This window comes from Protopterus annectens, chromosome 1.part1 (assembly GCF_019279795.1).
Source record: "Protopterus annectens isolate FY-2018-M chromosome 1.part1, PAN1.0, whole genome shotgun sequence".
NCBI lineage: Eukaryota > Metazoa > Chordata > Ceratodontiformes > Protopteridae > Protopterus > Protopterus annectens.
Genome location: NC_056726.1, coordinates 1205938729 through 1205963953, shown reverse-complemented (window position 1 = coordinate 1205963953; position 25225 = coordinate 1205938729). Strand labels below are relative to the sequence as shown.

At 43.6% G+C, this 25225-nt stretch overlaps 1 protein-coding gene across 4 annotated transcripts in view; it reads right to left on the bottom strand.

Annotated features, from left to right (window-relative positions):
- The window catches only part of LOC122809252 (myosin-10-like), a 3714157-nt gene that overhangs the window by 1898601 nt on the left and 1790331 nt on the right, over positions 1-25225 (bottom strand). For all 4 annotated transcript variants that reach the window (XM_044080584.1, XM_044080595.1, XM_044080606.1 and 1 more), the window contains one exon: positions 22427-22600. In XM_044080584.1, coding sequence (XP_043936519.1) covers positions 22427-22600 — 174 coding nt within the window. The remainder of the gene's footprint in view (positions 1-22426; positions 22601-25225) is intronic.

Genomic DNA, 25225 nt, shown 5'->3' with positions numbered 1-25225 from the left:
TGATCTGACGTCAGCCAGCAAGCGAGAGCAGCTGACGTCAGCCAGCAAGCGACAGCAGCTGACGTAGGGCCAGCCGAGGGCTACCACAGCAGGGATAACCCACAGGTGATGACTGCAACAGTGAAACACGAAGAACATCAAGAGAGCATGCACTAGCAGGTGGATGGCACTGTCAGCCCCAACAGTGAGATGTGGGTAGCCCCCCCCCCCCAAGTCAAGAGAGGGGTTAGGGTCTTACACAAATGTTCTCATTTCCAAAATGCTAGTGAGAACACAAACCCCTTGATAAGTACCTGCATGATGTTCCTTCCAGACAGCTTTCATTCTAGTGAATCAGGGGTTTCCTCAATGCAAGGAAATAAAAACAGTTGAGTCCGATAAGGAAAGGCTTGATGGTCAGCAGGTGGGGGAGGGGTGAACTTAAAAAAAATGGTCAGGCTCCCTAAAGGCAGTGAGGAGATAATCTGGTTCCCTACACTGCAAAATACCTGTTTCACTACTTCAAAAACTGGAGATAAAACAAGGGATTCAGCTTAGGCAGGCCTCTAAAGTCCCTCAAGCTCAAGTGGGCCTGTGAAAATTCCTTTGCCTCTCATTCAAAGTCTTTCTTCCTTCTTGCTGTGAAAGATGTTTATAAATAAAGCATCATCTGGTGTAGAAACAGAGAATGGTATGTCTTCGGTATCAAGACTCACATTTATTTATTTTACATTTGTTTACCAGGAAAGGCTGACTGGATACAGTTCCTTTTTCAGTACAGGTCCATGGAGAAAAGCTCCACATTTACAACAGGACAATTGTACAACATATCAAAACATTACAAGAGAGAAGTAAAGTACAGTTGTGTACACTTACCATAAATGTAGATGTTCGAGTGTATTAATTGTTGCAGTCATCACACTTGGGTTATCTGCCTGCAGGTAAGCCCTTAGTTGGCTCGAATACCAGTGTCTTGGGATTTCTGCATCAGATGCTGTCGCCTCTTCCATGACGTCAGGTTGTCAGGAGTATAAAACATGCAGCCGATGCCATTACATCAGTTTTTCTTGCCCCAGATGTCAGGAGCCCCCAAAATAGGAAACAATTACATGGTGTGGAACACCTCCAGTAAAAACTAATTTACCATAGCCATAAGATATGGCCAAAAGGTGGATAGGCAGAAAGCATAGAAGAGTCAGGGGGCTGGAGGGAGAGTAACTAGGACTGCAACAGTGAATACACTCGAACATCTACACTTATGGTAAGTGTACACAACTGTACTATGTTCTTCGTGTTTCACTGTTGCAGTCATCACACTTGGGTTGATTCTCAAAGCTGAGGAAGGGTGGAGGCAGTCAAGAAATAGTAAGGCTGGCTAGCAGGCCATGTAAGACTGCTATGGCAAACCCAGCTCTGGATTTAGAAAAGACAGGTAAGTGGTAATGTTTGGTGAAGGTGTATACAGAACTCCAGGTTACAGCTTCCAGGATGTCCCTGGTAGGGACTCCCCTAACAAATGTTGTAGAGGTTGATGTAGCCCTAGTGGAATGAGTTCTGATCCCCTGTGTGGTAGGTTTTCCATGGTGCTTGTAGCAGAAATGGATGCAGTGTGTTATCTATTTGGAAATGGTTTGCTTTGAAATGGCCTTGCCCTCTGCCCCTGTAGCAAAGCTGACTAGCAGCTGGTCAGATTTTCTGAAAGGCTTAGTCCTATCAAGGTAGAACAAGAAGTTATGTACTCACCATAACGTTCGATGTATGTAGTCGTCCATCTCGCTTCACATTCTTACCCATGGTTTCGGAGCCGAATATCGGCTCCGACTCGGCCTATTTACTAGCTCAAAAGTCTCTGATTGGCTGGGCTAAGAGGGTATTCCATAGTACACTGCTTCGCATCCCCAGATCTAGTTTGCTGCAAACAACTCAGTTATTGCATACATAACACACATCCATACAAACAAATTATCCAAACAAATTAATCAACGGGACTCTGCATGATAAAATTTTACCTCCAAATCCTCCAGGGCAGGGGGAAGGCGGGAGGGTAAGTAAGAATGTGGGGCGAGATGGACTACATACATCTAACGTTATGGTGAGTACATAACTTCTTGATGTTATGTAGTCCTATCTCGCCTACATTCTTACCCATGGGACAGCGTCCCTAGCACCTACAACCTGGGTGGCTCATAGGAAAATACTCCTGAGAACTGTGGAGCCAAATGAAGATCTGCCCCTGGAAACCACGTCCAATTTGTAATGAGAGACAAAAGTGTGAGGAGAAGCCCAAGTGGCCGCAGCACACATATCATCCATCGACAGTCTAGCTTGATAGGCTGTGGATGTGGAGACAGCTCTTGTGGAGTGGGCTTTAGGTGGAAAGGGCAAAGTTTTACCTGCTGTGTGATAAATGAAGGAAATACAGCTGGCTATCCATCTAGAGAGTGTGACCTTGGATACCGGAGAACCAAGCCGGTTTTTGGAAAAGGAGGCAAAGAGTTGGTCAGATTTCCGAATATCTTTTGTCCGATGGAGATAGAAGCGTAACTGTCTATGTACATCTAATTGGTGAAATCTGAATTCTGCCTTGTTGGAAAAATTGGAGAAGAAAACTGGCAGCTCAATAGTCTGATTTATATTAGACAGGGAAGCCACTTTTGGAAGGAATGATGGGTTTGGTCTAAGGGAGACTCTATCTTTATGGAAGATCAAATATGGGGGTTTGATGGAAAGGGCTTGGATTTCGGAGACCCGCCTCGCTGAAGTGATAGCTATTAAAAAAGCTGTTTTCCATGTTACAAACTTTAACTCACAGGTAGCTGCAGGCTCGAAGGGTGGAAGAGTGAGGGCTTGAAGAACAAAATTGAGGTCCCAGGGCATAACAGGTTGTGATACTGGGGGACGAAGCAATAGGGTACCTTTAAGGAATGCTTTACATAGTCTGTGTGCCATAAGGCTAGGCTCATTGGCCATGTGGAAGTTTGATATAGCCGCCAGCTGAACTTTGATGGTGGTTGAAGCGGACCCCTGACAAACAATATAGACAAAAATTCCAAAACGGAATCAACTGGAGCCGTGTAGCGATCAATGCCTCTGGAATGAGCCCGAATAGAGAATCTTTTCCATTTGCTAAAGTAGATTTTTCTAGTGGATGGTTTATGAGAGGACGACAAAATATGGACTACATCTGGCAAAAAATTATAGCATCTGACTAAGGATGGAAGTGGAGTAGCCAGGCTGTCAGCTGGAGTGCCCTCAGAGAGGGGTGGAACTGTCCCGACATGTGTGTCAGTAAGTCTGGAAGGGGTTCCAGAATCCAAGGAGTATCCACAAGGTAGGGTTGAAGGAAGGGGAACCATACTTGACGAGGCCAGTGTGGGGCAATCAGAATCATCCTGCTTCCCAAGGATTGCACTTTCTGAATCACCTTTGAGAGAAGGGGAAACGGAGGGAAAGCATAAAGCAGACCGGAGGGCCAATTGTGAGCTAGAGCGTCCCTGGGTGATTCCCCCGGTGGGGGGATCAGCGAGAAGTAGTTGCTGCATTTCGCATTGAGAGGGCTGGCAAAAAGGTCACAGCAAGGTTGACCACATCTGCTGAAGATTCGCTCTGCCACCAGACAATTCAGGGACCAGTCGTAGGGCATAAGAATCGCCCTGCTTAGCTTGTCCGCTATCACATTGGTCTTCTCCGGGATGTGCGTTGCCACTAGAAACCGTTGGGAAGCTATTGCCCAATGCCACACGTGCATGGCCTCCCTGCATAGTGGATAAGATCGGGTTCCTCCTTGCTTGTTGAGATACCACACTACTGACATGTTGTCTGAGTGTATCGCAATAGTCCCTAGAGGGAGGACTTCTTGAAGTGCCTGCAACGCAAGAAGCACTGCTCTCATCTCCAGGACGTTTATGTGCAAATGTATCTCGTGCTCCTGCCACGTGCCTTAGACCATCCTGCCAAGATAATGCCCCCCCCCACCCTATCTGGGAGGCGTCCGTGGTCACTGTGGCCACAGGGACAGGTGGAACAAAGGGTTTTCCTACGTTCAAGTTGTTGGTGCACAGCCACCAACAGAGGTCCTGCTTGCATTTGTCTGTCATTAGGATTGGATGGGATAGCAGAAGGCTTTGGAGAGACCATTGGACAAAGAGAAGCCATTGAAGAATTCTAATATGTAATCTCGCTAATGGGACCAACATGATAGTAGCTGCCATGGTCCCTAGGAGTTGAAGAATCAGTCTTGCCTTCGCATGTCTCGGGCATCAGCATGAGAATTTGTTGTTGCAACCCTGTGATTCTTTCTTGTGGTAGGAACGCTCGCATTTGAATGGTGTCCAGCTCTGCTCCTATAAAGGTGACACGCTAGAAGGGCAACAAGACAGATTTTTTTCCAGTTTATCGTGATGCCTAATTGGTGACATAGACTGATGGTAGTGTCCCTGGTCTGAATTAGTAAATGCCTGGTGGGGGCGGTAAGGAGCCAGTCGTCCAGGTATGGAAACACCTGGAATCCTTGAAGTCTCAAGTGAGCCGTCACCACTGCCATACACTTTGTGAACACCCTGGGGGCTGTGGTGAGACCAAAGGGCAGGGCTCGAAACTGGAAACATCTGGCTCCCAGCCAAAAGCGTAGATGACACCTGGATGCCCTGTCCATTTTGATATGGTAGTAAGCATCCTTCAGGTCGATGGAGCACATCCATACTTCCTTTCCTAACAATGGGAGAATAGATTGTAGGGTGACCATACAGAATTTGGACTTGTGTATGTAATGGTTGAGTTGACTGAGATCCAGTATGGGTCTCAGGTCACCTGTTCTTTTCGGCACCAAAAAGAATCTTGAGTAAGTCCCTAATCCGATCTGGTCTGAGGGGACTGGTTGGATGACTCCTTTTTCTAGCAGCTGAGATATCTCTGAGGCTGCTTGATCCCTTTGACTGGGTGAAACATCTGGGATTTTTCTGATGGGAGGGGGTACTGAAGAGAATGGAATGGTGTAACCTCCAGAAATTATCCTTAATACCCATCGGTCCTGGGTGATGTTTTCCCAGGCTTCCGGATACAAGGAAATTCGACCCCCAATTGGCTCCGGATAAGCACAGTCGGGCACACCCTCAGGAATGAGAGTATGGGGAGCCACGAAAAGAGTCGCGGTCCCCAGAATTGTGGGGGCCCCCTCTGCCACTGGGGTGATGTCTCCCTGAATAACTCCCCCCTCCCCTGCCTCGGGAGGGGGTTTCACCTTGTGCGGCAGGAAAAAACCTTTGTGATTTCTTGAACCACATCTTTCCCCCTTGCTGAGCCTTGGGATAAAGCCTAGATGGGAGGGACAAAGGGACCCCTATGGCAGATAGGGTCTTTCCCTCTTGCTCACACCTGGTGAATGTGTCTTTCACTTTGGTCCCAAACAAGGTGGAACCATCAAAAGGGGCATCAGTGAAGGAAGACTTGAAGGCCTCCGCAAAGTGACACAGGCGCAGCCAGGAAGGGCGACACCTGAGCTGGCCGCCCTACTCGCTCCCTCGGCCGCATACGAAATGAGTCGCATGGACGAGTTTGCGATGGAGTTGAGGGTAGAAACCTGTGCGTTGACTGTCTGAGCCACCGCTTCAGGTATGTTACCCGCAAGAGTATCTCCCAACTCCTTAAGGAGATCTCTCTGGAGCTGAGTGAAATGAGATAAGTAATTCAGCGACCTTAAGGTGAAGGTGGCTGAAGACAAGGTATGCTTCCCATACCGGTCCATAGTCCTAGACTCCTTGTTAGAAGGATGGACTGAAGAGGAAGACTCTGCAACTTTCTTCTGGGTGGCTGCCGCCACCACCATGGCATCTACCGGGACTCCCTTTGTCAGAAATTATTTTCCATGAGGAGAAGAGAGAAATTTGTTGGGGCGCCGAGGTACTGGCTCCACAGAATCAGGGTTTCCCACAATCTTCGACAAATAAGGTCAAGAAGTTCATTGAAGGGTGGAGACACCCAGGAGGCGGAAGGTTGAGCACCAAAAGCCTTAAGGAATACTGACTCCTCCTCGGAAGGGGTTTTGGAAGGCCAGTCTCCTCTTTGTTTCAGTATCTCCAGGATATCGGAGAAGGAAACATCATCAGAGGAAGACATGGTGGACCCTTCCGATTCCTCGAGGTCAGTGTTGGAAGTGAGAGACTCGTCCTGGGAGTCTATGTGCTTCCTCTTGCACAATTTCTTTCTGGGAGGTTCCTCAGGCACAGGCTCTGAGGGACCTTCAGAAAGTGGGGGACCGCTCGTGGGGGTATCCTTAGGGCCTGGCGCTCTGCTGTCCAAGGATAGGTGGGTGTCAGAAGCTCTCGCCGGAGTGGTAGGGGAAGGAATGACCGACCCGAGTGACGTAGCTGACGACCTGGCCAACGCGCTCCGCATGGCCTCGAAGGCGGGTCCCCCCGAGTCCGAGGACCGACCGGCCTCCAAGGCCATGACCGGGGTCCCCCTAGCCGATGCACCGAATGGGAGACTCAGAACCGAAAGATGTCCCGAGGCATCCCCTTGGGGCCCGACCGAGGAGACCAGAGTCTCGAACCCTGTGGACGGAACCGACATGGTCAGAACCGAGGTCGGCACCGATAAACCCAGAGGAGGTATTGGAGCCGGTGCAGGAACATCACTCGGAGCGGAACTTACCGTCTCCGATAGCAAGGATGTGCTCGGAGGAGGAATCGATGAAACAACCATAGGAATTGGCTCCAGAGCCAACTGGGCCGGAGCCGAAAACAATTTAGCCAACACTGGCGACTGCAGGAGCCTCTGCACCACCCTATCCACATCCAAATCAGAAAGCCTGGAGGATTTGGAGGAGATGGATGGAGACTGAGGCCTCTTATCTGGTGAACCATGCCTCACACTCGGCGACCGGCTCCGAATAGGTTCGAGAATGATCGGAGCGGACGCTGATTCACTTAGCACAGACACCTCCTGCGGCCCCGAAGACAGTGGAGCCGAGGAAGCAGTATCCAATATAGTAATCTTCTCCGGAGGCTCCGAAGATGCCGATGGAGCCGGAGACCTTTTCTTGGACTTGGAGGACTTAGATTTCGACTGGGAGCTGAATCTATAGCCTCCTCAAAAGATGTTTTAAGCAGTCCCTTTAAAATCAATTTGTTTTTCCTCTCTTGGAGCACCCTAGGACTGAAGGCGTGGCAAAAGATACACAACTCCTGTAAATGGATGGTTCCAAGACAGTAGACACAGAGCCCTCTTTTCTGGGCACCAGGAACAGTTTGGAGTAGAAACCCTGTCCTCTTTGCTCTACTGGAACAAGTTGAATAGCCCTGATACTGAGAAGAGAAAGTACTTGCTTTTGAGCCTCTGCCCACTGGTTTGGAGGAAGGTCTGGCAACCCACTTGGGTTTGGCAGTGAGTGGAAGTACAATCTGTATCCCTGGGATACAATGTTTAGGACTCATCGGTCCTGGGTAATGGACATCCAGTTTTTTGCATGCAGGGCAAGTTTTCCTCCTAGGGGTGCAAGTACTTGAGCATGGCTGGGAAGGATGAGAGACAAGTCATTGTGAATTTTTTCTTGGCTTACCACTCCCTGTTTTTGAGGGGGGAGCACTCCATTGTTTAGATCTCTGCGTACCCTGAGAATGTAGCCTTGGTGGTCTGTTGTCCCTGGGTTTGGGCTGAGAAGACCTGGTAGGGACTGGAAAGGACTAGTTTTTTGAAGGCCAATACCTACTGAATCTAGGTGGCTGTACTTGTAAGAAATCTTTAACAGTTTGCACAGATTTAGCTTTTTCCTCTATCTTTTTAAGAACCTCTTCTGCTTTTGCACCAAACAAACGTTCCTGGTTTAATGGAGCATCTAGTAATTTTGCTTTGACATGGTCTGATGAGATAAGGTTGACTCACTGTAAGAGCTTGCAACTCAGATACCCTTCTTGCAGAGGTCAGAGCAATCAGTAAAACTGTTTTCCATGTTAAGAGCCTCAAGACAGCCAGATTAGCTGGTTCAAATGGAGCAAGTGTTAGCTTCTCTAACATAAAATTAAGATTAAAAGGAGGGAGGTCTACATTTTTTTAGATGGCTTCTTATGCAAAATCATTTTCAAGAATTTTGACATGCATTGAAAGAGGAAGATCCATGGGCAGACATGTTGAAATGGTCTATAAATGAGCTTTGATAAAGGAATAAGAAAAATCATAGAGTAACTCACACAAATATTGCAAAAACTGAGAGCTAGTCCTAAATGGGTGCTGGTTATGTTGTTGGCAAGAACAACAAAACCTTTTCCATTCACTAATAAATAATTTTCTAGTAGCAGATTTTCTTGCCTCCATTAGTACCTGCTACAAGTCCTCAAAAAACACATGCTTAAAAGGAATTAAGACCCTCTCATTCAGGCAGTGAACTGAGGCTGACTGAGGTCGGGGTGTATCAAACATCCCTGGTCCTGGTTTGTGAAGCAGCTTGTGGTAATTGCCCCTGACCATTTCCAAAATAAGGGAGAACCATGGCTGCCTGGGCAGGAAGGGAGTGCATGGAAAATGTAGAGAGGAATACAGGAACATTTCTGCCCAGAGAAAAGAAAAGGCATCTATCTTCCAGGCCTTCTTGCATGGAGTCCTGGAACAGAAATTTGCCAGTTGATTGTTCAAAGAGGAGGCAAAGATGTCTACTTTAGGAATTCTCCAGAGATAAATCAAATCTTGGAAGATCCTCAATCTAGTTACCATTCATGACGGTATGTCCCGGTTCAGCTCACGTTGTCACCCGATTCTGCTCTGACAAAATGTAGGATGCCTATAGAGTGAGACTGTGCTGTAAAGTTATATTCCAAGCTAACATGGCTAGTCTGCAAAGGAGGTATGACCTGGTTCCCCTTGCTTGTTGATGTACCATATGACTGTAGTATTGTCTGTAACTGCTTGAAGAGATCTCAGGGAGCAAAGATGGTTCAGAGATTTGAGTACCTTGATCACGGCAAGCATCTCCTTAATATTTAAGTGCTTGCATCTGTCACTGGTGTTCCACATCCCTTGCACTTTTATCTCTCCTAACACAGCTCTCCAAGCAAAGTCAGAAGCATTTGTGGTGACTGACTGCTTTGGAGCAGGAAGGGAGAAGGGCAGACCTGGATTTAAGGACATTTGTTGTCTCCACCAAAAGATTTCTCTTCTGACAAACCCCAGTACTGGAATCTGAAAAGATAAAAGGTACTGATGCTGGCACCAAAGATGTTTCAGATATCACTATATCTTTCTTAAGTGGAGTCTTGCCAGGGGTATCATGAGAATCAGTGATGCCATGAGACCCATAATTCTAAGGTATTCCCTCCCAGTGACTGAAGTCTGAGAGGAAAGCCTTAGAAATAAATCTAGATAAAGATCTTTTTTTTCCTGTGCAAGAAAAGCTCTTTGAACTGAGGTGTCTAGTTGACATCCCAGAACACAATCATGTGTCAGGGAGTCAAAAAAAGACTTTTGAATGCTCTCTTTGAATCTCAGTTTGAGCAAGAAATGTCTTACCCAAGTCAGAGATTCCTGACACCTTGAAAAAGACTCTGCAATGATTAGCAAGCCATCCAAATGAAAATGTGGATAACCTGTAGCCAACAATAAGCTATAATTGAAGCAGGACACTTTGTGAACACTCTTGGTGCAGTGGACAGTCCAAAGGGTAAGACAGAGAACTGATAATGTGATCCAGACAGACAAAATCTTAACAACCATCTGAGGTCTGGATGAATAGAGATGTGATAACGAATATATTTTATTTAAATCTAGTGTTACCAGGAAACATGAAAGTGGACGGACAGCTAATAGGTTGTGAAGTGACAACATTCTGAATCTGGGAAATATCACAAGCAGATTTAGAAAATAAAGATCCAGAACTGGTCTCCAAGCATTTTCTTTCTTTGGCACTAGGAACATCCCTGAATAAAACCCTTTCGCCACCTGGAAGAACTGTCTATCACTCCTTGGGGCATCATGTGATAAAGAATAGGAAGGAACAAAAGTCTGACATGCAGGATGAGGAGTGACCCCTGGAAAGGAGGAATTTCCTCAAACTGACATCTGTAACCTTGATGAATAATTTTCAGAACCCATTTCTCTGAAACAATTTGTTGACACACAGAAAAATGGAGATTCAGACTTTCTGGACGAGAAAAGGTGCCAGGGTGGAAGGGGGTCATAAGGTTTCTTGAATAGCCATTCATATTTGTTGGTCATTCCATGGTGTTGGGAGGTTTGAGACTTCCTTTTAGAACCCCCTTACCATTTTTTCTTAAATGTTTACTTACCTCAATTTTGTTGAGGACGTTTATTCTGTTTTTTGCCAAGATTGGATGATGAGAAAGAAAATTCCTTGGACAATTTGGAAAAAAAAGCTGACAATTCTTAGAGATTCCCTGGATCAGCTTACACCTTTCATCACATTTCTGATCACCTCTACAGCAGAGGGGCAAATACTAAATCTCTATCTCAGAGAGAATTTAAAATCTAACTTTAACTTTCATTTTGTGGCTTTCTCTAGTGCTTACTGTCTGTAGGCTATTTTTTTAGCTGAAGCCTTTCTTTACTTTGGCTAGATTGTGTTAATTGTCTGCTGGCTAGTGGGGGCTGGTTCTTTTGTGTTTTTGTAAAAAAAAAAGTTGTTGTTCTGGTATTTAAGTCCTAACTTTGATAGGGTTTCTGTCTATACACACTGAGCAGAGTGGATTAAAGGTGTTGACTACAACTGTTAGCTGAGATATATAAGTATCCTGTTTTTTTATTATTTATACAGATTATTGTTTCTAACAATTTATATATAGCACTTTTATTTTATTTGTTTGCAGTTAAAAGCATTCTGTATCTTTACAAATCTTTATCTTTTATCTATATAAAAACTTTCATTTTGTGGCTTTCTCTAGTGCTTACTGTCTGTAGGCTATTTTTTTAGCTAAAGCCTTTCTTTACTTTGGCTAGATTGTGTTAATTGTCTGCTGGCTAGTGGGGGCTGGTTCTTTTGTGTTTTTGTGGCATTGCAGTGGCCCACTCCTACTGTAAATCTGATCTGGGACACTCCTCCCAGTCTAGTGTCATTAGCTCATTCTACCTAATACTGAGAGAACATTTGATAAGGCCTTCTGTTTCTCCTTTTTCCCTTCCAAAAAAAAAAAAAAAAAAAAAAAAAAAAAAAAAACATTTTTTTTGCCTGAATCTCCTTGTGTCCTGACTGTGCTTCTCAAACATTTTGGAAATATAGACTATATTTCAGAGCATTTATTATAACTGTAATTGCCTTAATATTGCTACAACTCAAGTGCTCTAGGTTGCACTGCATCCGAAGTGTTTGTGTGTTTTAGCTGCTTTTCTGTATATATAGACTTCTCTGTATATGTAGACTAGCTACTTATTCTGCTGTGTTACTTCCTCTTAAATCGTTTTTCAGTTGTGCACTTGCTTTGCTTCATTTAAAAATTTTTAAATTACTAATTTTGTAGTGTTTTAATTGCATTTACTGTCTAGGACTATCTAGGACTACACACTCAAGTGTGTTAGCCTTTTCTGTGTTTATTTACTGTATTATTGCATTGTTTAGCCTGTTTCAACAAAAAAAAAATACTATCTTGTTTGCTCGTTTCCCACCTTTTCTAGCCAGGACATATCCCAAGCTTTGCTTGTCTCAGGACTTTATTTTCTGTGCTCAGAGCTATCCAGACCTTGCATTGGTAGAGGGAAGTCCTACTGCCTACCAGTGGGACTGGTGAGCATTGTACTGCCTACCTAACGCTAGAGGAGTAGTTTCCAGCTCTGAAATTGTAATTTTATTAGCCTTTTGGGCTGATTTCTATTCCTTTCAACTTTCTGGTTTAAGAACGCGTGTGTTTGCATATTTTTCACATCGTGCAGCACTGCGACGCTGCAGTTAAACTATTCCAGGTGCCAGAAAGTCTGCTCTTCAAATTTTCCCTTAAAACTAGCTTGTTTCTCAGTAGTAGCACTAAAATCTGAACCCCTGTGACTAGCACTTGCTCTAGAACCTGCTGGAAAGCACTAGGAAGCCTGAAACAGATACAAGCTCTCAGCTCTCCTTGTCAATAAGGAGAAATTAATCATAGGCACTAAACAGCCTATAATTGCAAAGTACCTTGCAAAAGTAAGGGAAAACAGCTCTTAAACTTTACATAAAAGCACCTAAACAGGCATGTCCAAGGGTCAGCTTCCGGTGATTTCTCCTGTCCACCTGGTGAATCTGGGCATACTGGGACAATGCGGCAACTGCCTCATGTACACAGACAATCCTATCCTCCTACTACCCAACACTACAACCTGCGAGAGATGCACTTACATAGCCAAACTGGAAGCAAAGCTCTCTCCGGCCAAGATTATGCTAGACAGTCAAGAGGAGAAGGTTAACACCTGCATCACATCTCAAGCAACTCATAGCCCTTCAAAACCCACACCATCAACACCCACACATAGCAACACTAAACCCACATATGTGGAGGCCCTTAACATTAACCTGCCGAAGCAACAAGGACCTCCGAAGCCGAAACGCAAACAAACACCAGTCACAACCAAAGTGACACATAGATCACAACACCAGTGTGCCACCCAACAACAGCCCCTAAGGCAAGACAATGTATCCAACACTTTAGTCATAGGTGACTCTATGGTCAGGCACACTGATATCCCACTCACCAAAATGAACAAGGAGAAAATTACAGTCAGCTGCCTGTCGGGTGCCAGGATCCGCCACAAAACGCATGCACTCAAGTCACTCCACAAGTACAAATATGACTCTGTCATTGTCCATGCTGGAGTGAATGACTTGAGACGTACCTCCCTGGACTACATGAAAAGAGATATGGAAAAGCTCTTGGATCATGTGACCCAGGCAGGTATGACCCTAGCCCTGAGTAGCATCCTGCCTTCGCCAAGAATGATACCACATTATAAGGACAAAATGATTGATTTCAACAATTGGCTAAGCTTCTGGTGTCATTCAAAGGGGATCCAGTATTTGTCTGCCTGGGAAGACATGATCGACAAACCACGATGCTTTACTAGAGATGGTCTGCACCTGTCACCCCTGGGATTCAGGTTACTGGCTAAAGCTCTTGCCACCCCTATAGTGCCTTTTTTAGGCAAGGTTCAAAGGATAAAACCACCACCATAACAAATAGAAGCAGGCAAATTCTGAAGGTAATGCTACTCAATGCTAGAAGTCTAAACCTCAAAATGCACTCTCTCGAGTCACTCCTAAAAATGGAGAACATTGATATCTGTGCAGTAACTGAGACCTGGTTCAAGGCTCCAGAGAGCACCCCTGCAATACCAGGCTACAATTCTTACCACACTTTTCGGCCACAAAACCAGGACCGAAACACTAAAGGTGGAGGAGTGTCCATATTCACCAAGGATATTCACACCTCCAGGCTAGTTGCCCAACACAATGCATCTGAAATTCTCCAGGTGCAACTAACACTAGGTAAGACTGCAATCCAAATTGTAGCTTGCTACAGATCCCCCATCCATGCCCCAAGATTCTTACTACACCTTTCTAAACATACTGGAAAATATTAAGCTACAACCAAACACCCTAATACTGTGTGATTTCAACTACCCTGCCATTAATTGGGAAAACTACTCAGGTACCAACTCCTTTTCCCAACGGTTCTTGGAATTCATAAATTCCAATGCCCTGGATCAACTAATCCATTGTTCCACCAGGGGCTCCAATATCCTAGACCTGGTCATTACAAACATGGGAGATAGATGCTCCACACCAGTGGTTACCCCCTCATTGGTCAGGTCTGACCATAAGCAAATCACCCTTGACATCCACATCCCACCCCCCAGTAAGGAAACCTCCTTAAAAAACTTCTCCAAAGCCAACTTCAAGCTACTGAAGTCAGAAGTGACAAACTTCACAACACCCATGCAGACGGGATCTGGAAGTTCGACTGCAGAATCCTGCACTAAGGCACTGTGCGAGCACATCCACTCATGCATGAATCATGCCATCCCAAATAGAACCAAGATGCTCTTCTCCAAAAAAGGAAGCCAATCTGGTGGTCCCCTGCTATAAACAAACTATACAACAGAAGGAAGAAACTGTTGCAAAAAAGAGGAAAATCCCAGGATGCAAAAAACTCCCTCACCAGCCTCAGTAAGAAGCTGAGATCCCTCATAAAATCCTCAAAAGCTAGTTACGAAAATAAAATTGCCAAAGATTCCAAAGACAACCACAAGGCATTCTACAGTTATGCCAAGAATCTAAATGGCAATGCTCAGATCTGCTCTGAGTTACAACAGAATAGCATTAAATATACTGATCCCAAGGATATTGCCAATATCCTGGCAGATTGATTTAGTGCCAACTTCACCCCACTCTCACTCCCTAAAGGGCCCATCTCAATACCAAAAGACTGCCAAATTCCAATAATCACGGCCACACAGGTAGAAACCGCACTCTCCAAAGCTACGAATACAGCATCCATGGGACCAGATGACATCCCAGGCTGTGTACTACATGAACTACAAAATGAACTGGCACCTCACCTAAGTGTGATGTTTAATCTTAGCCTCACCTCAGGCTTCGTGCCCACTGAGTGGCACACAGCTACAGTTATCCCGCTCCACACGGGAGGATCCACCTTAGATCCTGGGAACTACCGTCCCATCAGTCTGACAAGCCTGATTTGCAAGGGCATGGAACGCATTATCATGGAACTTATAAACAAAGACATTGGCAACCTTCAAACACTAGACCCCACCCAGTTTGGGTTTGTGAAGGGCCGATCTTGTCTCCTGAATCTGATTGACTTCTTCGAATCAGTCAACAGAGCTGTGGATGAGGGTAAGGCAGTCCACACAGCCTATCTGGACCTCACCAAGGCCTTTGACACCATCCCCCACTCTGGAATCATAGATAAACTTACTAAGCTGGGAATAAATCCCTACATCACTCGATGGATTGCTAACTGGCTTACTGACAGAACCCAGACAGTAAAAGTAGCCAACTCCAAATCCAGCTCCAGACAAGTGACAAGTGGAGTACCTCAGGGTTCAGTCCTGGGACCACTCTTGTTTGGCATCTACTTCTCTGACGTACAGGCCAACACTAAGGGACTCTGGCTAACAAAGTTTGCAGATGACTGCAAACTGGGAGCCATTATTGAATCCCCAAATGATGTGGACATTCTACAAAAGGGCCTTACAGAAACAGATGCCTGGTGCCAGAGCCATGGGCTCAAGCTTAATGCCAAGAAATGTATAGTTATCCCCTTTGGAAAAAAACATGTACCCATGAATTACCACATAGGTGGCAGGACACTAAACATCGAAAGTGTGATGAGAGACTTAGAGACACAGGTGGACAGTGGTCTCACTTTCGATAACCACATTGCCACAACAGTCAGGAAATCCTTCTAGGTGGCACACCTCATCACTAACGGCTTTTCATCCAGAAAAAAGGAGGTCATTGTCCCACTGTACTCATCCCTCATTAGACCCATTATAGAGTATAATGCCCCATTTGGTATGTACCTCACAAGACATCTGCAACAGCTTGAAAGGCCACAGAAATACCTCACTAAAAGAATCACAGGTCTAAAGCAGATGCCATATACTGACTGTCTAAAAAAACTCCAGCTATACTCTGTGGCACATCGTCTACTCAGAGGCGATCTCTGCTTAACATACAAGGCCATGTCAAACCCTGAGCTGTTGGACATGCTCCACTTAAAGAAATCTCAATCCCTCAGAGCCACACGCTCCAGGGATCTAAACCTTGTCATCACAATGAACAAAACATGCTGGAGGGATAGGTTCCTGACCCAGAGACTCCCCATACTCTGGAATAGACTGCCCATACATATCAAGCAGAGCGCCTCTTTGGCCCTCTTCAAAAGGAACCTTGATGACCGGATGGGAGATAGGAAATTCACCCCAGGGATCATGTCAGTCACCCTGCTAGACAGGGGCCTGGAGAAGTAAATATTGTGGGAAGAAATATCCAGGGAATTGTTATGGCTAGGCTTGCATAGGCCCTAGGGCCGATAGCCTAGTACCAACCTATGAACCTATAAACATCATCTGGGAGGTTTTGAGAATGCTCCCAAGCAAACCTCCTTAAAACAGTACGAGTGGCCATAGCCCCGGACGAAGTATCAACAGAGTCATTCACATACTGCAAACGAGTAGTGACCTGTGCAATAAAAGAAACCAAGTTATATAAACCAGATTTTTCTTCACAAGAAGAAACTGCAGAAAAAAAAAACACTTCTCATACTTTCACAATCTGTCAGAACAAACTAACATATGAGCCTGATAATTCAAAATTCTGAAAATCAAAGTTGCAAAAGAATACACTTTTCCCCATACCTATCAATATTTTTCCCATCCTTATTAGAAAGAATAGGACTGGAATTAACTTAGTGCTTAGCAGTAGTGGAATCAGCTAAGGCTATAGCTGCTAGGTCAGGTTCGGAATACTGTATACAAATTTAAAAGATGTACTTTATACATCCTATCTGCCTTTTTAGGGGCAGCTGGCTGACTATCAGGAACATTGCAAACAGTAACACACACATCCTTTAAATTATAGAGGACAGGAAGAATGGCTGTAGGTTCTACAAAATCGTTCTGTGACAACAAAATATTTTCTGAGAGACTGAGAATCCTCAGTGTTCTCCCACTGAAAATAATGGGACATTTTGGCAAGTCTCTGAGAAAAAGAAACCCTTACAGGGAGAATCAGAAACTGAGCTGTCGTCTGAGTCTGAATCAGAAATCTGAGGACAAAACCCTAAATCCACCCCTGCATCTTCTTGTTCAGATTCAGAATCTGGAATCTCTTCAGAAATGGAGGAATCCCTCTTTCTTTTACCACAAACTACTTTGCAAGAAGGATCGACGGTCTGAATTAAACCCTGAGCCAGTCCCAGAAAACTACACATATCCAAACAAATTTGAGGAAGTGTAGATACATGCTTGGTTTTCTGTTTATTTTTGACATGAATAAATGCGGCCAACTGTGTTACTACTGACAGTAGCTGCTTCCCCAGGTATAGGCACAGCATTTCGACACAACACGGGAGTCTTCCCTGTTTCCTCTCATAGAACTAATAACAGTGACTCTCCCTTGCCTGCTGAGGGGACTCCAAGAGCCGCAGAGGATGTGGTTAACCCCTGGTCCATAGTGGCTGTATGGAACGTTTTTTCCACAAAGCGCAGCAAAGAAAAGTACAAACCAACCATTGATCTTCAAAAGTCTGAAAGGAGTGTACTCTTCATCGGCTGTAAAGCTCTGTACAGCCTTGCACCCTAACTTAACTTTTAGTCAGCTGAGCTTGAGCTGCTTGACAGTTTGGGTCTGTGGAAGGTACCCTGAAGCTTTGGAAGGTAGCCAGCCATTATATACTTGCCAGGATGCAACATACATAGCTAACACTTCTTGGAGGCCTTAAATAATGTCATGACAAACTCCAACCAAACTAGACCACCCAAAACGATTCTGCATAATGCCAGACTGTCCAACAGTTAAATATGGCACAGTTCAGACAACTGTCCACAGTGTGCTATGGACCTAGACAAACAGATAAACAATATGAAAGTTAATCTTTGTGTGGGATTTGTTTTCCACATTCAAGACAGTGATCCTTTCCAAATTCAATACTAGATGTCTTTTATCAATAACAAGGCATATTATAAAAGCTTTCCCCAATGGGATACTTTATCTAGATCCCTGGAAGTAGAACTTGCAGAAGATTGCACTTTCTAAACTATGTTATGACCGAAGAGAAGATGAGATCTGCCACTATCCCTCGCACACCACTGACATCTGAGTTGGAGAGCATTAGCTGAAGCCAGAAGGGAGAAGGCAGGGATCTGAAAGTTGTGTCTGTCATGCTTCCTACAGATAAGAATCCCAGATGTCATGACTGCAACAGTGAATATTACGAAGAACATACAGTCCATTGGGGTCAGGGTTCTAACTTCATTAATAAATGACAAAAAATATCTATATAAAACAAGATAAGATATCAGTAGCCCAAAAGTACATTAAAAAGTACAAAAATGATGTTACAAAAAGAAAGCACATGCACAGCCTGAAGCAGCAGAAAAAATATATAAAATAATATTAATGACTGCATCCAGCTTTGTTGACAGAGGAAGAAATTACAGACTACAACCCAGGCAACTAGAATTTAATTAATGGCTCAGACCATGGTCTGAGGTGGTGAGGAAAAGGAAGGACTGATGCAGCACTGTTGAGATGCCTCTCATTGTTTTGTGTGTGTGTGTGTGTGTGTGTGTGTGTGTGTGTGTGTGTGTGGATTGAAGCAAATGCCTGGGGTATATGCTCATACGGCAGAATCCCCAGTGAAGCTCAGGGATCATATAGGAGGAGCAGTAAGGAAGGCAGGGCAGACTTGAGGGGCTCAATTATGGAAGTGAGTGATATGGCCTTGCTGATGCCCATTGCACATAAAACACCATAGCATGTCACTGGACATAAAAAGAAAACACCAATAATCTGTGCAGATGACAGTACCACTCTCCACCCAGCTCGACCCTCACCACCAGTGGAACTATAAGGCCATCAGGCTACTGCACCATTAGAAAAGAAAGGGCAAACTGACCAATGAGAGAGAGGCTTGAAGGTCAGAGGGTAGATAATTGTAAAAAAATAAATCTGACTGCATAAAGTAGCAGTCTTACAAAATGAAAAAGCAAAAAAAAAAAAAAAAGTAATGAGAATAATGAAATACAAAGGAGAAAGTTTTATGTACAATGAACCAAAACATGAGCTTATTTTCTACACTAGTATCAGACTGATCATACAAAAATTGAGGCAGAACAGAAGTACGGGTGAATGGGTTACTGCCCTGTCATGCCAAAGCACACAAATGACACTAAGGACATAGGAGACTCCCAGTGAAACAACTGCTTCGGAACACAGTACAGAAGTCCTAATACTCAATGACAATACTCTAAATGTGTCACTTGCAAGATTCATGATAATTGATAGTACTGTTTCTAATGTGTCACCTTCTAAGACAGTCTGGCTGATGTCACTCACACACACCTACATGTTCTAACATCTGATGACATAAATCCCAAACAAGCATGTTACCTGTTCTTAAGAGACCTAATATCCACTGATGTCAGCCCCATTCATATTACTTATTCCAAAAAACTCGAAAATCTGATGTCAGGCCAGATGTTGTGGCAGTCCTGATACCACATGTCAGTCCCAACTGAGTAACACAGGTTCATAGGTAAACACTAGGCAATCAGTCTGCAGACTATTACACTCCTAGGCAACAGACAGACAATGACCAAAGCTGTCACAGCATCCAGATAACAGATATTAATCCCAAATGTGTCATCTAAGAGTCCTGACACCTGATGATGCAAGTGCCAAATGTTTTTACCAGCTGCACAAGCTCCATGTGCCTTATGTCAATCCCATACATATCACCGACTGCAAGATTCCTCATCAATCTCAGTGACACTGTAAGAGTCTCTTCTTCTTTCGGCTGCTCTTGTTAGAGGTTGTCACAGTGGATCATCTGTTTCCATTTCTTCCTGTCCTCTGCATCTTGCTCTGTCACACCAACCACCACCTGCATGCCCTCTCTCACCACATCCATAAACCCTATCTTAGGCCTTCCTCTTTTCCTGTTACCTGGCAGCTTCATCCTTAACATCTTTTTCCCAATATACTCTGCATCCCTCCTCAGCATGTCCAAACCAATGTAATCTTGCCTCTCTGGCTTTGTCTCCAAACCTTCCAACCTGGACTGACCCTCTAATATACTTACTCCTAATCCTGTCCACCCTTGTCACACCCAGTGCAAATCTTTAACATCTTTAACACTGCCACGTCCAGCTGTGACTCCTGCCTTTTTGTCAATGCCACTGTCTCCAACCCATATAACATAGCTGGTCTCACTACCCTCTTGTAGACCTTCCCTTTCACTCTTACTCGTACTAGTCTGTCACAAATCACTGCTGACACTCTTCTCCACCCACTCCATCCTGCTTGTACTCTCTTCTTCACCTCTCTTCCACACTCACCATTTCTCTGAACTGTTGATCCCAAGTATTTAAATTCACCCACCTTCACCACCTCTACTCCCTGCATCCTCACCATTCCTCTATCCTCCCTCTCATTTACACACATATATTCTGTTTTAGCCCTGCTGACCTTCATTCCTCTCCTCTCTAAAGCATATCTCCATTTCTCCAGGGTCTCCTTTACCTGTTCCCTACTCTCACTACAGATCACAATGTCATCTGCAAACATCATAGTCCACAGGGACTCCTGTCTGATCTCGTATGTCAACCTGTCCATCACCATTGCAAATAAGAAAGGGCTCAGAGCTGATCCTTGATGTAATCCCATCTCCACCTTAAATGCATCCGTCATTCCCATCACAGACCTCACCGCTGTAACACTACCCTTGTACATATCCTGTACCACTCTTACATACTTCTCTGACACTCCCGACTTCCTCATACAATACCACAACTCCTCTTTAGGCACCCTGTCATGTGCTTTCTCTAAGTCCACAAAGACACAATGCAACTCCTTCTGACCTTTTCTGTACTTCTCCATCAACACTCTCAGAGCAAACATCGCAACTGTAGTGCTCTTTCCTGGCATGAAACCATACTGCTGATCACTAATCATCACCTCCCTTTTTAACCTAGCTTCCACTACTCTTTCCCATAACGTCATGCTGTGACTGATCAATTTAACCCCTCTGTAGTTACTACAGCTTTGCACATCACCCTTATTCTTAAAGATCGGTACCAAAACACTTTTTTCTCCATTCCTCAGGCATCCTCTCACTTTCCAAAATTTCATTAAACAATCTAGTTAAAAACTCCACTGCCATTTCACCTAAACACCTCCATGCTTCCACAGGTATGTCATCTGGACCAACAGCCTTTCCATTCTTCATCTTCTTCATAGCTATCCTTACTTCCTCCTTGCTAATCCACTGCACCTCAAGATTTACTAGCCAACACATTATCTTGCTCCCCTTCCATCTGGTCTCTTGCACACACAATATACCAACCTTCCTACTGTCCATCATATCAGCTAGCTCTCTCTCTATACCAGTCATACTGCCAACATTCAAAGTTCTGACCCTCACTATCACAGTCCTAGCCTTTACCTGGCTTCAGGTATGCCTTCCCCCTCTTCTCCTCCTTCGGCCAACAGTAGCCCAATTTCCGCCAGCACCCTGTTGGCCAAAAGTACTGGTGGCTGTCATTGTTAACCCGGGCCTCGACCGATCCGGTATGACACTGTAAGAGTCATGATGGCCAATTATTTCAGTCTTGTAAGTGTCATATGTTACAGTAATCCTAATAGTTGCTGTTACTCCCAAATGTGTAAAAACAACAGAAGAATTTAATGCATTTAATAAACTTGTTAATATCACTGTTGTAATCCTGATGTGGAAATCTTCTCTTGTTTTTACTTGCTGGTGTTCCTGGCTTGGTTTGCCTGTTTGAGCTCCCTTTGGTTCCTACTCTCAAATGTGTCACATGTATATTAACACTTGGCATCAGTCTCATATCTACTATCTTCTCTACGAATTCTGTTACCAGATGTCATTCCTAAATCTGTTACCTTCTGGGACAACCTAAGTGGTCATACTTATTTTCTCGCTAGTAATCTATATGCTTCTATAATTCTTTAACACTGTAGTATGATTTTGTGCAAGTTCTTCCAATCAATCCAGTTCAAAATTATACTATTCCCTGCTTGACGTTCAGTTTTCCACACTAGCAGCTAACTTTACAGCTACCTAACAGTACAAAGAGCTTCATCATCATGGGTCATACCATAGTATGAGTCCTTCAAACCTTCACCTTTGTGCAACATAACGTAACCCACTTAACCAGACCAAAACGTCCAAGCATACCTCTCAGCTGTCTAGATTTTGCCTCATATTTCTGATGTGTTCCACATATACTTTGTGGTTCTCTGGCAAATCAATGAAAATGTAAGTCGTTAAATAATTACATATTTGAGTTTCAGACTTCATGTCCTTCAGAAAAATACATGCTTCCTGTTATTGTAGCAACTTTCTAAGTTTATAAGAGCAATATTTAAAACTTGCCATGGATTCTGGGCCTTTGTACCCACATTATTTTTGGCTTTGTTCAGATTTATTGTGCTTAGAGGTTGAGAGGTATGTTTACAGGTCACCCATAAAAACAAGCATTTTTGTATCTACTAGGTAGGTCTTACCTGCTCAACAGTAACTAAAGAAATAAAATGTGCCTTAATTCTTCTATATCTTCTTATATCCATTCCATACAAATTTCCCTACTCACTGCCTTTATTGCCAGTAGCAGTTTCTGTAGATTTCTGTCTGTGCTGGGCTTTTACCATCTCACACTCCTGCTGGCTTAGTCCTGTTTCAAGTAACGAATTAGAAGCAACAAAGTAACTTACTGGTCGCTCAATCAGGTCAATGCAGGGCTGCAAGTCCAGCCCAAAGTCAATGAAGTTCCATTCAATGCCCTCCCGCTGGTACTCCTCCTGTTCCAGTATGAACATAGTGTGGTTGAACAGCTGCTGTAGCTTCTCATTGGTGTAGTTGATGCAAAGTTGTTCAAATGAGTTCAGCTGCATGGAGAAGAAAAAAAAAACATAAATCAACCTTCCGATTTAATACTCTGCATGCTTTTTTATCAGTAAATCCACATTTTGTTTCTCTATATTCAAAAAGGAATTTCAAAAGAAGATAACTACTGAGGGTAAAAAATGATAGCAAGTTAGCCATCTCTCTGATTTGCATAAGTGCCTTAAAATCCTTTAATTTTATTCTAAAGCTCAATACATTCCTGGCAAAAGGTAGAAGAAAATATAAATAACTGTCTTCTGTTTTAAAACCAAGAGTGGACTAATCACAAAGAACGTGTTGTTGGAGAGGGGTCTAATTACTGCAAAAATGCAGTCTACAAACACAGCAACACAATCTATAGAGCACTAGCCTCAAACTATTCTGTCTGGGAGTTAACACAAAATCCAGTAGTTTATAGGTTCCTTGGTAAATACTAAGCAATCAGTCTACAGACTATGACATGCCTAACCGACAGACAGTGACCAAAGATGAGAATCAAACACTGTACAGTGGATATAAAACGTGTACACACCCCTGTTAAAATGCCAGGTTTTTTTTATATAAAAAATGAGACCACAATAAATCATTTCAAAACTTTTCCCACTTTTAATGTAACCTATAACCTGTACAATTCAATTCAAAAACAAACAAATCTTTTAGGGGAAAATATAAAAAATAAAAACGTGCAATAAGCTGGTCGCATAAGTGTGCACACCCTTAAACTAATACCATTCCCCCAATCTCCAGTTTAAATAAACAGACATTTTATTTCATATTAAAATCAAGAAAACTGCTACAAAAAGTGACTTTCTCCTAATACTGAGATTGTTGTTGCTTATTTTTGGTGATTTTATTTCTTCTTTTGGAACTTTTGTTGCTTCTTCTCTGGAGAGAGACTGGAAATCTGTACTGCGCTAGGCATTAAGCTGCTGAAGGTTGGGTGCATTGCATGTTTTTGTTCTTTAATTTACATGTGTCACTGTTTACAGTACTCTAAAATGTGCATCTCATTTGAAATTACAGATCTGGAGGAATCATTTACAAAGCAGTCTTGTTTAAAACCAGTCAAAGAATCTTTCACCCCATGTACAGTGCAATGAAAAAGTATTTGCCCCCTTCCTGATTTCTTATTTTTTTGCATATTTGTCACACTTAAATGTTTCAGATCATCAAGCAAATGTAAATATTAGAGAAAGATAACTCAAGTAAACACAAAATGCAGTTTTTAAGTGATAATTTTATTCATTAAGGAAAAAAAAAACTATCCAAACCTACATGGCTCTATGTGAAAAAGTAATTTCCCCCTAAACCTAATAACTGGTTGTGCCACCCTTAGCAGCAACAACTGCAATCAAGCGTTTGTGATAACTGGCAGTGAATTGTTTTAATTCAGACATATTGGAGGGTTTCCGAGCATGCACCGCCTTTTTAAGGTCATGCCACAGCATCTCAATTGGATTCAAGTCCAGACTTTGACTAGGTCACTCCAAAACCTTCATTTTGTTTTTTTAAGCAATTCACATGTTCACAGGTGTTTACCAGGCTAACGACCACAAGGGCATTTTTAAGCCTAGCCATGCATCCCAAATCTCTGACAAGTTCTGATACCCTTTATAAGTGTAAGCATGGGCTTGTGAGATGAATCATTTACAGGTTGAGTATACACAACTGTCTTAGAAAGACGCACAAGCAGACAGACTGCCGCACAGGAGAGCAAAACTAATGCAGAAAGATTGCACTCTCTTTGTAAAGCAATCGTCTTGCAGAATACGTTAATAAAGGCATGCAGTCCTACTTCATCACTGCTCTACTTTCTCTGTTCCATCTCTTACATGTCTGAAAGTTACAAACTAAAACCAATTATCTACAACATCAACAGTCCTGCTTCATCACTGCACTCGAATTCCCCTGCTCCACTTATATATTTGAAAGTTACAATACTATAACCAAGTATCAATAATAACATCAGCTATTCTAATGTCGCTTACTGGAATACACTGCAGCAATAAGAAATTATGTACCTACCATAACGTTCCATGTTAGTGGTCTTCTTCTCGCCTTCTTTCTTGCTGGTTGGGTTCGGAACCGATCCTCAGCTCTGACTCGGCCATCTTCAAAAGCTCGAGAGTTGCTTACTGGCTCGAGGTCCCCCCTATATCCCATGATGCCTGGCGCTAGATACCCAGATCTCGTTTGGTAACCTAACTACAGACATAATAATAATAACAATTATAATAATACAGTAAATTTAGCAGGATACAGGAACCTACTGGAGAGACTGACAGAAGTAATAGCCAGAGAAGACTCAGCCAGTGATCAACAAACCTAAGGAACTCTTCTCGGTCTACTAGGATAGGGGGATGGAGGGTGGGACGCAAGAAAGAAGGCGAGAAGAAGACAACTAACATGGAACGTTACGGTAGGTACATAACTTCTTAATGTTAAGTTGTCTATCTCGCCTTCATTCTTGCTGGTTGGGACAGCGTCCCTAGCACCTCAATCCTGGGTGGCTCGTCGGAACAGACTCTTCAGAACAGTGGAACCAAAATCAGCTCTGCTTCTGGAAGCCACATCCAGTTTATAATGTGAAATGAAGGTATGTGGATTAGCCCATGTAGCTGCCACAC